This window comes from Oncorhynchus nerka, linkage group LG24 (assembly GCF_034236695.1).
Source record: "Oncorhynchus nerka isolate Pitt River linkage group LG24, Oner_Uvic_2.0, whole genome shotgun sequence".
Classification (NCBI taxonomy): Eukaryota; Metazoa; Chordata; class Actinopteri; order Salmoniformes; family Salmonidae; genus Oncorhynchus; species Oncorhynchus nerka.
In genome coordinates this window covers 21116315-21134538 of record NC_088419.1, presented here as the reverse complement: position 1 = coordinate 21134538, position 18224 = coordinate 21116315, and the positions used below count along the sequence as shown (strand labels likewise).

At 42.0% G+C, this 18224-nt stretch overlaps 1 protein-coding gene across 6 annotated transcripts in view; it reads left to right on the top strand.

The window, feature by feature from the left end:
* LOC115107654 (ubiquitin-conjugating enzyme E2 J1-like) overlaps window positions 1-18224 on the top strand; it is a 38873-nt gene that overhangs the window by 18348 nt on the left and 2301 nt on the right. For 3 of the 6 annotated variants that reach the window (XM_029631140.1, XM_065008706.1, XM_065008705.1), the window contains exons 2-8: window positions 3767-3866; window positions 5606-5679; window positions 6890-7021; window positions 7673-7757; window positions 10584-10689; window positions 12884-13010; window positions 13472-13588. In XM_029631140.1, the coding sequence (XP_029487000.1) occupies window positions 5620-5679; window positions 6890-7021; window positions 7673-7757; window positions 10584-10689; window positions 12884-13010; window positions 13472-13588 (627 nt within the window). In that variant the 5' untranslated portion in view covers window positions 3767-3866; window positions 5606-5619. Of the gene's footprint in view, window positions 1-1467; window positions 3867-5605; window positions 5680-6889; window positions 7022-7672; window positions 7758-10583; window positions 10690-12883; window positions 13011-13471; window positions 13589-18224 lie in introns of those variants that run through there. The other 3 variants (XM_029631134.1, XM_029631139.2, XM_029631138.1) reach the window with 3 other exon arrangements.

The window sequence follows — 18224 nt, the reverse complement described above, 5'->3', positions numbered from 1 at the left end:
GGAGCACGTAATAACACCTTTGATTGGGATCGATTTCCTTGTTTGTGGGTGTTTGAAGGATCTACATTTATAAGTGCCATTGCATTGAGCACAGCCATTACATTTGTAATTTCCATCCAGTAGGGGCGCAAATAGACGTTCAGGAATATCTTGGGGTGGTAAATCAGAGTGTACCAATTGGTCTCTGAGATTTCTGGCCTGCGAGAATACGACTAAGGGAAGGTTCGAAAACACATTACCGAGAATACGACCAAGGGAAGGTCCGAAAACACATTACCGAGACTGTCATCGGATTTTAGGATGTGCCAATGTTTGTGAACAATTCCCTTAATTTGTTCAGAGCACTTTGAACAGCGGGTAGTTAGAACAAGAATGCGTCTTTTTGCGAGACTGACCTTGATAAAGGTCATGTTTTGTTTTGAATTTTCTCAATGGCAATATTAATCTTATCATTCTTGTAGCCCCTCTCCTTGAACTTTCTTTGCGTCTCAGCCATATTTCTGTCAATCTGATTTGTTTTTTGCAAATTCTTTTGATTCGACATAATTGGCTGTAGGGCAAACTATTTTTCAAGGGAAGTGGGTGACAACTATTTTTCAAGGGAAGTGGGTGACAACTATCAGCCCTCAACAAACTGTTATGATCAGTAGGCTTCCTGTAAAGATCAGTGTATAGAACATTATCTTCACACAAGATCAGAAGATCAAGAAAACTGATTTGACGTGTGTCAGATTGCATAGTAAATCTCAAATGATAGAAAAACATGAAATGCCTGGAGCTGTTTTGCATCACTCCTCCATAGAACAAAAATATCAATATACCATTCCCAAATAATGATGTGAGGCAAGAAAACATTTTTGAGAGGATTGAAAATAGACTGTTTCTCCATGTAACCCACGTACATATTAGCATAGTTAGGAGCCATGGGGGATCCCATAGCAGTAACAAAGAGGGTACAACCTATTGCACAATTCCACAGAAAATGATTAATATTTCCTTGGTAATGTGCTTGAAGTTGTGACTTGCTTGAGTGCTTACATACATTTCAGCTGTGTTGTATTGTGCCAATTCCCGTTGAAGCTTAGCATCTATTTGTAACGGATTTCCAAGCTGTATAAACAGAAATGCATCTGTCGGTGTCTGACTCCTACAACATGATGTCTAAGCTTGTTTTTTTGCATCAGCAAATGTCCATAATATATCTGTCGCTAATAGTGAAATTATACAGTTTTACAGTATTACTTACCCGCCAGTGTTATGATTGGCTGTGATATTTCTATTTCTCCTTCCGGGGGAACATCTGTTGGAAAAAGGATACTGGGAAAGCTGTTCTGACTTTGGCTGTGTTTATCAAGTGGATTTGCTAATTTCCTGGTTGCTACAATTCTACACTGTTCGCTCAATTTCAGTTTATGTGAGAAAACAGGCACTGAATAGTGTAAGGAATGATTGTACCATCTAAATCGCTGTGAACTATATTTTCAATGACACAAAATATCGTTTTTACAGCTATTTGAAGCTGGTGGACCAAAACCACTGTTTGAAGCTGGTGGATATTTTTTGTTATGGAAAATATATTTCCCAGCGATTTAGATGTTACAATGATTCTCTACACTATTCAGTGCTTGTTTTCTCACATAAACTGAAATGATCAGTTTAGTAACACTTTCATTCCACTATTAGCACCAGAAATATTTTAGTAATTTCCTGAAATTACGATGCACCTTTTAAAGCCACAGTAGAAACCATTCGCTTCACTAATTTAACAAGTCAGGATGTGAAAATAACTTTATCAGACAGTAATTTTGGGGGGGAAATATTATTCCCCCATTTCTTTGGTCACACTGTTTGACCTGCATGTCATTCGCTCTTCGAAAGGTGCTTATTGATAATTATTAGCATGTCATAACTAGGGCTGTGGCGGTCACGAAACTTGGCTGTGGCGGTCACGAAACTGATTGTCAAGCAAATAACTGTTGGTCTCACTGTAATTGACCGTTAAGTAACAAACACATTTAGCATCTCCTGGCTTCCACACATAGCATACAAGTCACTGATACCTTTGGAATGTCTACATTTTAAAAAGTCTAATAAATCCATGTAGTATAGCCTACACCTTCACAATAAATCCATTTTTTTTAGACAGGTCTAAAGAAACATGATATGAAGAAAATGTTTTTATTTCAGAAAAATAGAATAGCATTGTCATTATGTTAGGACCTGATCTGGCTATGCCATATTGCTGTGGGCTACACTAGTTCATTTAGCAGACAAGATTTGCTTCGAATTCCATGGCATTATTTATATATTATTTCATAGTATGAATACAATTAAACAGAGCTGAATAAAATAGAAAGGATATTATCTCCAAACGATTTGAGGGAGTGTGGTTAAATAACTAGGTACTCCTATATGCTTAATTTAGAGTTATTAATGTATCTTTAGTTGTTCTACAAACATTGGGCTATATGTTTAGATTTTTAATACATTGTAAGGCTGCATGATGCGACTCTAATGATGATTTGAAAAAAGTGTCTTGAAAGGCATGAGCTCTGCTTTGTTTTCTGTGCAGACTGTACACACTTCATCACTCTCATTCACAATTTGACAAGCACTTGATAATGCCTCGAATTTCACAGTGGCATCCCCTTTGTGTGGCTGTAATGCACCCTAAAAAAATCCATGCCTTTTGTGGCCAGTGGCCATGGTACCCTTGGCCCGGAGTGTTGCGTTGTGCCCTTCTCACTGAGTGCTGCGGGCTCTGAAGCACCTCTCACTCACATGGCTCTCCATCACGTGATCGGGTCTTTCTCACGGGTTACAAGTGAAGACCGACACACCGGGGACGCAACTCCGTCCTTATCCAATTCCGAGGTGCATATTTAAAATATTGGAAGAACTGTCCACAATTACTTTTCGTCAGCCAATAAGATGAGTAATTCTAACGAACAGCAAAAGCACTAGCCTATGTCAATCTACTATCCTCCATAGTACAAAAGTTTACCTATTATATTCTGTGCGAGAAACAAATATTCCAAACATAGTCTGGGACAGTTGTGGGATGCTATAGATCTCAAATGAATACAACCACTAGCATCAAAACCACTTTTTTACGCTATGTGGCTGACGCAACAGATCATAACGTTTAGCTTAAAATGTTGATAAACTATTAGGCTATTTCTTCACATTATAAGCGCAGCAGTGCACACACAGCAGTAGGCTATAACGGCCAATGTTCCATTAGCGGGATAACATCATTATCAAAAGTGACCGGAAATGCGATTATGCATGCGATGCTTTTATTATAAAGGTGCATTTTAATGGGAAATTATCTTCCCCAAACTGGAAACTCACGCACTGCTAGGCTCTACACCTCTTGTAAAGTGGATCAATGTGCTTAATTTTAAGAAGTTATTTGGACACTTTCCTGTTTTGGAGGACGCATGGTTCTCGACCTTCGCCTCTCCCGAGTCTGTACGGGAATTGCAGCGATGGGACAAGACTGTAACTACCAATTGGATATCATAAAATTGGAGAGAAAAAGTACAAAAAAACTAAATTTAAAGAAAACATATAGGCCTATGGGCTAGGCTACATGAGGTGTGATACTATTATTTGAAGAAGTTGCAAAAAAAGGCTTTGTTTCTTGCCTTAAGCTGGGCATCATTCACAAGTGATAGGCTAATATTGTCACCCATCAGACTAATCTTGATTTAATATTGTCTTTACATATACTAAATAATGTGTGAAATTTGTTTTGATTTAGAATGGACCATTATCATGCACCTGTCTCGATACAGGGGCAACGGAAAAAATACATAGCGAATGGAGGACACTTTCCCGGGGTTCATTTTCATGCCAGCCAGGTAGGCTATACTCCTATTGTAAAGTTAAGCAATGTGCTTAATATTAGGAAAGTTGAGAAATAAATATTGTAAGCCTAGCCTATAGAAAGCTGATGGATCCTCCTCTTTTTAATAGAGGCCATCATTGTTTTCTCGCGGAATTGTATAGCCTATAGAAATGTTGCACAACATGAGCTCATGGGCTCTTATGAAGTGTCTGATTTTAGATTTTCGAATAGATTTGCATTTATGTCAGAGTGATTTTAAGGGACCATGGAGTGCTGAGTACCAGGCAGTTAATACGTTTGGTAGGCTACTAATGACCATCAGCAGCATCAGAGCTTGGAGAAGCCTAATTACCCTGACTAAACGGCCATGTGGAATTCGACTGCCTTCATGACTCATAAACGCCAGTGTTTGGCGGTAATACAGTCACCGTAACAGCCCTAGTCATAACCTCATCTTTAGTTTATGCAAAAAAAAAATTCCCCAGAAAGATAAACTTGATCTTACCATCTGTGAGTAAACAGGGGGGTGGAGGGGGAAGAGTTGACTCAGCGCATTCTAGTTTCACACACCGACTTCCTTAACTTGTCCTTCTCTTTTCAGTGTAGGATTACAGAATAGTACAGATAGTTAGATCTTTAGAGGGTTTGGCCCGAGGCGAGATTAGACCTGGAACATGTGCCCCGGGAGGCGTGGTGTCAGAGCCTCTCTGTTCCACTGCCTTGAACTGCCTTCCTCCCCTGCCCTTCGCCCTATAGTCATACGGTGGATGTGTCTGAAAACCTTACTAGCTGTCAAATCCTTGTGCCCTATAGTCATACAGGGGATGTGTCTGAAAACCTTACTAGCTGTCAAATCCTTGTTTCTTCTGTCCTTGTTTTTCTCAATTCCTCTCAAAGCAGGTTCAAGGGAGGGACCTTGGATCCTCTCCTCCAATGTGCTTTTAGAGAAATTTTGGAAACTAGAATGCAGGAAGCAAGGATTTGATTGCTGGTAATGTTTTCAAACATAGCCAGGCCAGCCAGGGTTTCTTTCCAACTGATGGTCCCCACTCCCACTCCTGAGCTCATTTCACAGGCTCACTTCTTCTAAAGGATTCCAAACCAATTCTGTTCATCTGAATACCCCTTAGTTCCACTTTCCTTTTCCAATTATTTTCCAATTTCGTTTCCATCTCGCCTCCTTTTCAACGGGTCGGTGGGTAAGCGTAACAACTCAATAACTGAACAAACATAGAGAACTCCATGACCTTGCGCGCTGACAATTTTTTTCAATTAAAAATTTGTTTTCGATTTATCAGGGGCTACTGCAGCACCCTCAGCACCCATACTTCCCGCAGCTATGAGCGCTGTGTACTTTAATTCAGGAGTCTAGCCTACTGTTGTGTCAGTAGGGCTCTATAAAATCTATTATTTTTTGCCTGATTTCATTTAGTTTTTCCCAAAAATCATCAATACATTTTGTCGATTTCCTACTAAGTTCAGCACATTTTTGAATATTGTTGAATTCTGTTTTACTGTCTGAATCCTGTGATTCTGTCCACGTTTTCCACAACGCAGATTTTATAGGGCCCTATATTTGTCTGTGGATATGGGGATGTAGACCTACCGGTGGAGAGGATGCCTGGAACACCTCATGCTAGTGGAAGTAAACTGCAAGCTTGGTGTCAGCTGGGATAAAGAATGAGTGCATGTCAGCTTTACCTGGCGCTAACCGTGATGTTTTGTTTGTTCTCTTCACCGGGTGGGTGCTAGCTGTGAAGAGGCTGATGAAGGAGGCAGCTGAACTGAGGCACCCCACAGAGCACTACCACGCTCAGCCACTGGAGGTCAGTCATACCTGGGGCCACCCAAACTCACTCAGGCTCATCATCAGATGACGCTTACCTGACACACTTGTCTAAATTGATGGTTCATGTGAAGGAAATGCTATAACCACCCCCAGTCACATCTAGCTAAGTGGATGGGTCACTATTGTCTAGACATTTTCATGAAATACAATAGATGGCCGAAATCACCCCCAGACATCACCCCCAGAGTCTTTTGTTTAGACATGTAGCTAGCTAGTAGGTAGCTAGCTAGCTAAACAATGAAACGGCATAATCCCAACTCATAAGACTAACCAATACAAACATTGTCATAGCTGTAGTATAAATTTGCAGCTAAAGTTAACAAACTAGGTTCAATGTTAGCTGGCTAACATTAGGCTATAACTAGCAATGCAAATGGGTTTTCTGATTCTAATAATATTACTACACAGATCATACACGTAACTTTAGCTAGCGAGCCAGCAAGCTAATGTTCCCTAACTAACAGAGAGATTGAAGTTGCAAAAAAAATGATTTTCTGACTAAATAAAAAACTTATATCAGAAAATGTAGCTAGACTCTTACCTGTATAAAATGGATGAATTCTTAATGGCAGGCTGGAACCATTTAACTCCATTTTGTTTGTAGCTACATCTTGTTTGGCCAGCGTTGTGTCAAGTCACTCCGGTTCACATTGACTGTGGCATGTGCAGAAAGTAGCCCATCACTTTTTCCAACTGATCTGTCGATTGCGCCTGCTAAATTCAAGGCATCAATGTTGTTGAGAGAAGGAGCAAAACTTTTGTTGTTCTTGATGGCTAACGTTATATATTTCAAAAAACGGAGCGTTAGAAAGGACTGTCAACACATACTGAAAAGCTCACATTACAAACTGAAGCATTCTACATGGCAGACCAATCCAAACTCATCTCCCAACATGTCCAGCCTTTCCATTATCTCAGCCAATCATGGTTGGTGGGAAGGTTCCTGTCTTTTTCCGTGGCTAAACCTACTAGGCTTAATTTAACAATTTTATTCATATTTATGGATGGAATACAAGTTTGTTATTAAGGCACATGAAAGTTCACATGTTCCAGAAGGCATTCTAATTTAAAAAAATAAATGTTTACGTTCAAATGCCTTTCCTGTGTAGTAGTGATGTGCAACATACGCCTAGTTTCCTGAAACGAGTCACATATGTGTTTGTGACTGGCCTGTTGTGTACCTGCAGGATAATCTGTTTGAGTGGCACTTCTCTGTCCGCGGGCCCCCGGACTCAGATTTTGACGGTGGGGTTTACCACGGCAGGATCGTGCTGCCCCCAGAGTATCCCATGAAGCCCCCCAGCATCATCCTACTCACAGTAAGACCCCCAACACACACACATATACACACACACACACTTATGAAGATATTCCCCTCTTTTGATCAATCACAGCCAATTATGTGTAAATTGAAGTAACAAAAAGCAACCAATCAAATTATCAAAGGCTGGATGATAGACAGCTATAGATGTCTTTTCTAAACCCGGAGCCACATCATATGACACACCGAGACACTGTTGTCAGAACAAAGCCATGCCTGTCACTGCACTGTCACAGAGGACTTGAATGGTTCTGTGGGAAAGAAGCGGTAATGTGTTTTTTTTTCATGCACCAATAATAACCTGAAGAATCAATGACAGGCTGATAAAAGCCAGTGGATCAGACAGGTTGTGACAGTCTTTTTTTTATGTCCAGAGTCTCTTTTTTTCTCTCTCTTAGCTCAGGCTGGCAGGTTTTACTTGGTCTTTGAAGGCTCACTCTCTTTCTTTCTCTTAATATCCCTCCCTTCAACCACCCCCCAACCTCCACCTCACCTCAGCCTGTCTCACTGTCTCCCTGTTGCTTGTTCAACCTGGTTGTCATAGACCATGATATGGTAATAGAGATCCTATCATCGAAATCCTATAAATCACTTATCTTTATTATAAAGGTATTCTATATGTAATTCTATGGATATGCTTCTCTTTCAGCCCAATGGAAGATTCGAGGTGGGAAAGAAGATCTGTCTGAGCATCTCTGGCCATCACCCGGAGACATGGCAGCCATCTTGGAGCAGTAGGTATCCCTTTGTAACTAGTGTCACTGTGCTTGCTTAACAGTACAGATACCTTCTTCATGAGCCCACACTGGTACTCGATCTCAGATCCTCTGCCTCGCTAACACGTGACCACCACCGCTATTGAAAAGATGGCAGCCTGGCAGATAGTTTGGCTTACTTTAACCAAAAAAGGTCTTGAAACAAGTTCGAGCAGGCTAATTATCTTGATACATTTTCTGTGTAAGCAAAATCAAGTAAATGGCTTGTCTCCTCCAGCCTGGAGAGACACACACACACACCCAGCTCACCACACAGTCCTTGTTCCCTCTTCCAGTCCTACTCATCCAGCTGCTGCACTAAACTTAGCCTAGCATCCCCACTCATTCGTTCTCTGCCTGCCAGGGACCAACACGAACAAACGACGGATTAAGACTTTTAATTTGAATTTAAATGAAGGCAGATATGCAAATGTTTTTTTGCTCAGGCATTTTTGTTCTATCATTGAGCTTTTTCCCCACAATTTAAAGAGTGGAAACTGGAAGGGGCTGAAAAGAAGACTTCATTTCAGAACAAAGTAAATAAGAAGAAAGTGTGTCACTGGAAATGCATATTTGGCACGCACATCTTATTCGATCACAAAGCCCTGTATTGGCAGCAAGCAGCACATTATTTCCTACATTAAGTCTGATATTTCCATTATTTTCTGGCATGATTTAATTTACCACCGTTAAGCCATCCTATTTCTGAGTATTCCTCTCACGTTATTCTCCGTACCAAAAGCATGGAAATGTAATCAGATTCAATGGGAGAATCCCGCACTGCTTTTCTTTGTATTACTTTCGGGGTATTTTAATGCGCATACAAAAGCACATCTAAAATTACTCCTGCTTTTGTCCTCTGGGGTCACATGGCAAGCCACGCTCAAGGTCCTAAACGATATCATAACTTCCATCGATAAGAGACAATATTGTGCAGCTGTATTCATAGACCTGGCCAAGGCTTTCGAATCTGTCAATCACCACATTCTTATTGGCAGACTCAACAGCTTTGGTTTCTCAAATGACGAGCTTCAACACCATACAACTCTCCTTCCGTGGCCTCCAACTGCTCTTAAATGCAAGTAAAACTAAATGCATGTTCTTCAACCGATCGCTACCAGCACCTGCCCGCCCGTCCAGCATCACTACTCTGAACGGTTCTGACTTAGAATATGTGGGCATCTACAAATCTCACATTAAGCTTCTCCAATCCAAAATGAAATCTAGAATCAGCTTCCTATTTCGCAAAAAAGCATCCTTCACTCATGCTGCCAAACATACCCTCGTAAAACTGACCGTCCTACCGATCCTTGACTTCGGCGATGTAATTTACAAAATAGCCTCCAACACTCTACTCAACAAATTGGATGCAGTCTATCACAGTCACCAAAGCCTCATATATTACCCACCACTGCGACCTGTATGCTCTCGTTGGCTGGCCCTCGCTTCAAATTCGTTGCCAAACCCACTGGCTCCAGGTCATCTATAAGTCTTTGCTAGGTAAAGCCCCACCTTATCACAGCTCACTGGTCACCATAGCAGCACTCACCCATAGCACACGCTCCAGCAGGTATATCTCACTGGTCACCCCCGAAGCCAATTCCTCCTTTGGCTGCCTTTCCTTCCAGTTTTCTGCTGCCAATGACTGGAACGAATTGCAAAACTCCCTGAAGCTGGAGACTCATATCTTCCTCGCTAACTTTAAGCACCAGCTGTCAGAGCAGCTTACTGTGCCTGTACATAGCCCATCTGTACATAACCAATCCAACTACCTCATCCCCATACTGTATTTTTTTATTTTTTTGCTCCTTTGTACCCCAGTGTCTCTACTTGCACATTCATCTTCTGCACATCTATCACTCCAGTGTTTAATTGCTAAATTGTAATTATTTTGCCACTATGGCCTATTTATTGCCTTATCTTACCTCATTTGCACACACTTTATATAGACTTTCTATTGTGTTATTGACTGTACGTTTGTTTATGTATAACTCTGTGTTGTTGTTTGTCGCACTGCTTTGCTTTATCTTGGCCAGGTTGCAGTTGTAAATGAGAACTTGTTCTCAACTGGCCTACCTGGTTAAATAAAGGTGCATTTTTATTTTTTAAAGCCAATGAGTCCATGGCCCAGAGATTGAACATCCCCCACTGGGTTTTTGGTGTCTCAGCTCTCCACTACAGGTTCACTCCGGGGGGGCAGCTGCATTGGTTCCTAGATTATGTTTGTTCTGCAGTACCATGTGCAGTACCATGTGCCCACAGTTGTAATAATTTCTGGAGAGAGAATTCAGACAACCAAATCATTATCTGTTGAAACAGGCTTTCACTGTGTAGCAGGCCTCCTTAACCTCTCTCTTTTCTTTTCCCTGTAGCTGTTTTCTTACCAGCTGTCCATTCTTTGCCTCCAGTCAGCCTGCTACTTGATTTCATAGGTGTTTATAATGTACATTATATGTCTTTATTCAAATCATCCATTGGTTTTGAGTTGTTAGAAAGCCCTGAAGCAACCATGGACATGACAGAAGCTATCCCAATATTTTGCGAAAAGTGTCCCATCATGTCCGCTGGGGAATGCTATTTGAGGAGTTGCTGTGGCGAATGTCCTCAGAAATGCTTTCTAAATCCAGGCTTACGCAGTATAAAACAAAGCATTACTCCCGCAACACATTACATAACATGGGTGGCGAACTTGACAGAATGTGCCGTGGTATTTCATGTGACTCCCTTTATCCACTGCTGTTACGAGTCGACAGACAGTTTTTGGGGGGTTTTGTCTTTCATAATTTTTCTGTTTCTCCCTTTCAGTCAGAACGGCACTAATAGCTATAATCGGATTCATGCCAACCAAAGGGGAGGGTGCAATCGGATCCCTTGATTATAATCCAGAGGAGAGGAGAGGCCTGGCCAAAAAGTAAGATTACACAGATTAAACCCTCCACTCTTTCCACTTTACTCTCTTTCCAATGCAAAGATTAAGCCATGCAAGTCTAAGTACACACAACTGGTAGGTACAGTGAAACTACGAATGGCTCATTAAATCAGTTGAGTGTCTGCACTGAGGGAGGGATGGATGAATGGTGGTGATAACAATGACTGGGAGGGGAGCAACACAACACAACAATCTGGGGTGAAATGTCTGTTTGCTGTTTGTTTCAATGTGTAATCCTTAAACGGTTCATTACATGTATGGTGGATACTTGTATCAAGCACTAGCTTTACATACAATTAGATGGACTGTATTTATCACATGTGCCGAATACAACAGGTAGACCTTACCATTAAATGCTTACTTACAAGCCCTTAACCAACAATACAGTTAAGAAAAATAGTTAAGACAATATTTACTAAATAAACAAAAGTAAAAACATTTAAATAAAAGTAATACAATAAAATAACAATAATGAGGCTATATACAGGGGGTACCGAGTCAATGTGTGGGGATACAGGTTAGTCAAAGTCATTTGTACATGTAGGGGTAAAGTGAGAACATATAGTGATAGACAGGTGTTTATTTAACGAAGTTGAGAATAAAGTCTTGCTTATGCAAGCATGTCATGTAATTAACACCTGGGCCACAGTGGATGTGCCCTCTACAAATAGCTATGGCCATTGCCAGGGAAACAAAGGCATGTCTGGGCATGTTGTTTCTCATTCTTCTTCTCTTATTGTTATGGGTCTCTCCCTCTGAAGAAACATGCAAAAGCTCTGTTGGAGAAGGATAAAAAATGTGTGGGGGTTCCAAGAGCTGTGTCCCAAATGGCAACCTATTGCCTTTATAGTGTGTTCCTTTTGACCAGGGCACTGGTTCGAAAATATACAATAAAGGGAATAGGGTACCATTTGTGACGCATCCTAGATGACTGTCTGTTCTATTAACACATACAGACAAGGGTCTTTAGCGACTGGCTGTTTCATTAACACATGAAGATGAGATGTGACACGGGAACATATCCTCGTCTATAAATACATATAGTGCACTGCCTGCCTGTTTATCTTCCTGATGAAAGAAAGGCCCATGTTTCACAAAGGGCTGTCGTGGCTGCGGTTGAGACAGCAACTTTGCTTGGATTCAAAAATTCCTTCTTGGTTGTCTCCGTACCCTATGGTAATTGTGAGAGCTGTCAGTCAACATCAGGGCCAGGGGCCCCTAGCAGGAAGCAGATAAACAGCAGCACAAAGAAGAATTCAGAGTTGGCTCTGTTTCCTGACAGAAAAGTAAACTGCTGGAGAAGTTTTGCTGGCTGGCAGGCTGCTGTAATGACAAGTGTTAATAATGCAGAAGTTAGAGGAGGAAATTTTTCAGATGGTTGTCTTTTCTGCCTATAAAAATAATGATATTGGTTGAGTGGGAAAGCACATTGGAAGAATAGAAACTCTTGGGAGGTGATGCTTGACTTCATTGATGGAATTGTATTTTATATTTATATTGGTGTAGCTGTCAATATTCACAGTTGAATGTTGTCTTCACATAATGAGTTTCAATCCATCCGTCAAATTGCCATCAACTCACCCACACGAGTCATCTTTGACAAACCAAATCTCTAAGAAGTTTGTACGTTTCTCTACGTTTTTTGTGTGTTGTGATGGGAGCTCCTGTCTGACTCAAAGTAAACAGCCTTGTGATCAGAGAGCATCAGACAACATATCTCAACAGGGTTTCTGTCAGAGGATATAGGCCCAGATTGGCTCAGTAAGCCTAGGGCTGTGTCCCAAATTATACCCTATGCTCTATAAAGTGCACTACAGGTCAAAAGTAGTGCACTATATAGGAAATAGTGTGCCATTTGTGACGGACACCCAGACTCTGCAAACTCCTCAGGTCTCCTACCTGGATCAACTTTAATACAGCTGTATAGGACTAGGAAACGGCTTTGACTTTTATCACTTAATGCCTCCAAAACGTACACTAATCCAGGCCCTCTTTTCCTTAGGGGGCTGCTAGGGGTGAATGATTTCCGCTCGTTTGTATACTGGTTTTATTGAGTCATCTAATCTATTATTTACCCTTCTTGTCAGATGAATCCATTGGGCTCCTGGAAAAGTCAATGGAAACCCTTTCTGCCCCTAACTTCCCTAACGCTCCCTCCCTGCCGACCCACTGACAGATCCCAGGACTTCTGCTGTGAGACGTGTGGCTGCTCCTTGCGCTCTGCCCTTCTAGGTCCCTCCCCCACTAACCCCAGTCCAGATGACCAAGAGGACCAAGAGCTCGCCCAGCAGATCAACTTCAAGGTGTGCTTGTCGCTGCCAGCCACAGTCCTACCCCATCCACGTATTATTGTTTATTTACATTCTAGTCCAGTGACTTCAGAAGTGTTACCAGTTGTCAGAATTGGATGAATTGTGTTTCCATGTCTTAACCCATTCGTGCTTCAAGCAGTCACAGACAGAAAAGACAATGAGCTTTTCACCCGAGGAATAATGTCTCTGGCCTGTGGCCAGAGCTAGAGTACATACTGTATTCTCCGACATTGCTCATCCAAATATTTACATATTCTTAATTCCATTCCTTCACTTTAGATGTGTGTATTGTTGTGAAATCGTTAAATATTACTTGTTAGATATTACTGCACTGTTGGAGCTAGAAACGCACACATGTTACGGTTGTAGTGAAATGCTTATGTGACCAATACAATTTGATTTGAAAACATTGTGGGTGACAGCAGCCATTTCCTGTGTGTTGCTTCCTGCAGGCAGAAGCCAGGCAGGCCAGTGAGAGCACAGGGGCAGAGAGCGAGCCCCCCACAGACCCCCGGGGAGAGACGTCCACCTCGGGGGGACAAGAGGAGGAAGAGACCCACGCTGAGCAGGTGAGACTAACACCACCAGGGTTATGCTAGCTAGATTGTGATGGACTGAGAGATCCAGCTGCCTTAGAAGGCCAGCATCCCGGAGTCGCCTCTTCACTGTTGACGTTGAGACTGGTGTTTTGCGGATACTATTTAATGAAGCTGCCAGTTGTGGACTTGTGAGGCGTCTGTTTCTCAAACTAGACACTCTAATATACTTGTCCTCTTGCGCAATTGTGCACCGGGCCTCCTACTCTTTCTATTCTGGTTAGAAACCGTTTGCGCTGTTCTGTGAAGGGAGTAGTACACAGCGTTGTACGATATCTTCAGTTTGGCAATTTCTCGCATGGAATAGCCTTCATTTCTCAGAACAAGAATAGACTGACGAGGTTCAGATGAAACTTCTTTGTTTCTGTCCATTTTGAGCCTGTAATCGAACCCACAAATGCTGACGCTCCAGATACTCAACAAGTCTAAAGAAGGACAGTTTTATTGCTTCTTTAATCAGGACAACAGTTTTCAGCTGTGCTAACATAATTGCTTAAGGGATTTCTAATGATCAATTAGCCTTTTAAAATTATAAACTTGGATTAGCTAACACAACTTGCCATTGGAACACAGGAGTGATGGTTGCTGATAATGGGCCTATGTAGATATTCCATAAAATATCCAGCTGCAATAGTCATAATGTCTACACTGTATTTCTGATCATTTTTATGTTAAAAAATGTGCTCTTCTTTCAAAAACAAGGAAATTTCTAAGTGACCCCAAACTTTAAGGTAGTGTACATGGGTAGAGAAATAACTATATACTGAAGATATTTGCTCTGTTGGGGGATTATTCATTTATTTGCCATAGATGAGGTTGGCATGGTTGCACACGATTATTATGCCTTGTCGCAGAAGACGTCCTAAAGTCTATTTTCTCCGGTAACGTCATCTGTATTATTCTCGAACCATTAAATAGAAAAAAGTGAATTATGAGAGGTATAGAAAGGAGCGGCGGGGGGTCCCTGGGCTCCAGAACAGAGGATAAAAGGGAGAATATGGCAATGTTGTTATCCCGTAAATCATCCTTCATCTCTCATAGTGCTTTATGTAATGTAGCACAGCGGAGCCACAACATCAGCCACTGTCACTCACTCAGTGAACATCCCTTTTTAAATCACTGTGTTTAATGGCTGGGTGGGTAATATTGTATGATGACGGTGCAGGCGACTCTCTGGCCCTACAGCTTCTCCAGGGTTCTCCAACTCCGTGTCAATGAGGCATGATGCCACTGTCTACCAGTCACCTATGACAACATTAAAGATAACTGTGATAGGTGTTTTCTTATAAACCGATTATAGCTGGATATCATCGTTATAATGTATTATTTTAGTGAAAGGCATAAGCTGACTCGTACCCAAAAATGTTGTGTAGAGCTGTACTTCCTGTTCACCCATGACTTCATGGCCAAGCACGACTCCAACACCATCATTACGTTTGCCGGCAACACAACAGAGGTAGGCCTGATCATTGACAACGATGAGACAGCCTATAGGGAGGAGGTCAGAGACCTGGCAGTGTGGTGCCAGGATAACAACCTCTCCCTCAACGTGATCTTGACAAAGGAGATGATTGTGGACTACAGAAAAAGGAGGACCGAGCACACCCCCATTCTCATCGACAGGGCTGCAGTGGAGCAGGTTGAGAGCTTCAAGTTCCAAGACAATCATGAAGAGGGCACGACAACGCCCATTCCCCCTCAGGAGACTGAAAAGATTTGGCATGGGTCCTCAGATCCTCAAAAAGTTCAACAGTTGAACCGTCAAGAGCATCTTGACTGATTGCATCTCTGCCTGGTATGGCAACTGCACGGTCTCTGACGGCAAGGTACTACAGAGGGTAGTGCATATGGCCCAGTACATCACTGGGGCCAAGCTTCCTGCCATCCACAACCTCTATACCAGGCGGTGTCAGAGGAAGGCCCAAAAAATTGCCAAGGACTCCAGCCACACTAGTCATATAATGTTCTCTCTGCTACCGCACGGCAAGCGATACCCGGAGCGCCAAGTCTAGGTCAAAAAAGCTTCTTACCAGCTTCTACCCCCAAGCCTAAGACTCTTGAACAATTAATCAAATGGCTACCCGGACTATTTGCATTGTCCCCCCCCATTTATACACTGCTGCTACTGTCTGTTTATTGTCTATGCATGAGTCATTTTACCTCTACCTACATGTACATATTACCTTAATTACCTTGACTAACCGGTGCCCGCGCACATTGACTCTGTATCGTAACCCCCTGACTAACAGATAGTAAACTGTAAAAAAAAAAAAAGAAGGTCGCTAATTATGCTCCAAGACATTGAATGTGTCTAGCAACCAACATTTCAGCATGCAGTGCCTTCTTCTGCGTGCCAAAACGTTGGTTGCCAGACCCATTAAATGTTTGGGAGCCTAATTAGTGTGCAACTTCATTTTTATAATGTATTATAAAAAATAAAATGAAAATATGACAGGAAAACATGGCCATTTCCAATCATGGTAAAATGAGTGTGGGTATGTCTCTTCATACTAGAAAGGGGCTATGTAGATTGGGATTAAATCTGTCTGAACTGACCTGAGAGAGGGACAGGAAAAAAATGTACTTGCCATCTGCTGCTGGACTCAGTAATAAACGACCGATATAACCTCTGGCCGGGAGAGGGACCGACCAACTTCACCCCTATAGAAACAGAACAGATCATTCTGGGATTATCCCACCCATTAACTGCGTCGTCACTGCCTGTCTTCCTCTTCCTTTATCAAACTGAACAGAGTGATGTAGACAGGATTACAGCTCCCTTCTCTGTCCCAATGTCTCTCTGCATGACAGCCCTCCCTGTCCTGCAGCCATCCCCTAATTAGGAGTAAGATTCAGCTTTCTCTCCCGGTGTAAAACCTGAGCTGTACCCTATTGCTGCTTTAAAGAGTTCCCCCTTAAAATGACCGAATGTAGCATTTTTGTTAAATTCAACTGTGTTGGTTTGACTGCACTACAAGGGCAGTTAGTCCCAAGCAGATTCATAGTGTATACAGTGCTTCGGAAACTATTCAGACCCCTTGACTTTTTCCACATTTTGTTACGTTCCAGCCTTATTCTAAAATGGATTCAATTCTGTTCCCTCCTCAGTCCACACACATTACCACATAAAAAAATCTAAACTTGTTTTTGCTTTGTCATTAACAAATGTATTAAAACATGTTTTAAAGGGAAATATCACATTTGCGTAAGTATTAATACCCTTTACTCAGTACTTTGTTGAAGCACCTTTGGCAGTGATTACAGCCTCAAGTCTTCTTGGGTATCACGCTACAAGTTTGGCACACCTGTATTTGGGGAGTTTCTCCTATTCTTCTCTGCAGATCCTCTCAAGCTCTGTCAGGTTGGATGGGGAGCGTCGCTGCACAGCAATTTTCAGCCCTCCAGAGATGCTCAATCAGGTTCAAGTCCAGGCTCTGGCTGGGCCACTCAAGGACATTTAGAGACTTGTCCCGAAACCACTCCTGCGTTGTCTTGGCTGTTTGCTTAGGGTCGTTGTGCTGTTGGGAGGTGAACCTTTGCCTCAGTCTGAAGTCCAGAGCACTCTGGAGCAGTTTTTCATTAAGGATCTCTCTGTACTTTGCTCTGTTCATCTTTGCCTCGATCCTGACTAGTCCCCCAGTCCCTGCCGCTGAAAAACATAGATTGATTAAGGGAAAAAATTATTTAATCAATTTTTGAATAAGGCTGTAACGTAACAAAATGTGTAAAGTTGAGGGGTCCGAATACTTTCTGAATGCACTAAAGCCCTAAGCATGGTTGTGTGTGTAGTGTCTGTGTATTCGTAAAGTGTGTGTGTGTGTAACTGTTGTATGCACGTGTTTGGGTTCTTGTATTGTGGGTGTGTGTCTGCATGCACGTGTGCACCATGTTGAACGGAATGTGTGTATTTACAGTGCCTTGCGAAAGTATTCGGCCCCCTTAAGTTAATACTTTGTAGCGCCACCTTTTGCTGCGATTACAGCTGTAAGTCGCTTGGGGTATGTCTCTATCAGTTTTGCACATCGAGAGACTGAAATTTTTTCCCATTCCTCCTTGCAAAACAGCTCGAGCTCAGTGAGGTTGGATGGAGAGCATTTGTGAACAGCAGTTTTCAGGTCTTTCCACAGATTTTCGATTGGATTCAGGTCTAGACTTTGACTTGGCCATTCTAACACCTGGATATGTTTATTTTTGAACCATTCCATTGTAGATTTTGCTTTATGTTTTGGATCATTGTCTTGTTGGAAGACAAATCTCCGTCCCAGTCTCAGGTCTTTTGCAGACTTTTCCAGAATGGTCCTGTATTTGGCTCCATCCATCTTCCCATCAATTTTAACCATCTTCCCTGTCCCTGCTGAAGAAAAGCAGGCCCAAACCATGATGCTGCCACCACCATGTTTGACAGTGGGGATAGTGTGTTCAAGGTGATGAGCTGTGTTTCTTTTACGCCAAACATAACGTTTTGCATTGTTGCCAAAAAGTTCAATTTTGGTTTCATCTGACCAGAGCACGTTCTTCCACATGTTTGGTGTGTCTCCCAGGTGGCTTGTGGCAAACTTTAAACTACACTTTTTATGGATATCTTTAAGAAATGGCTTTCTTCTTGCCA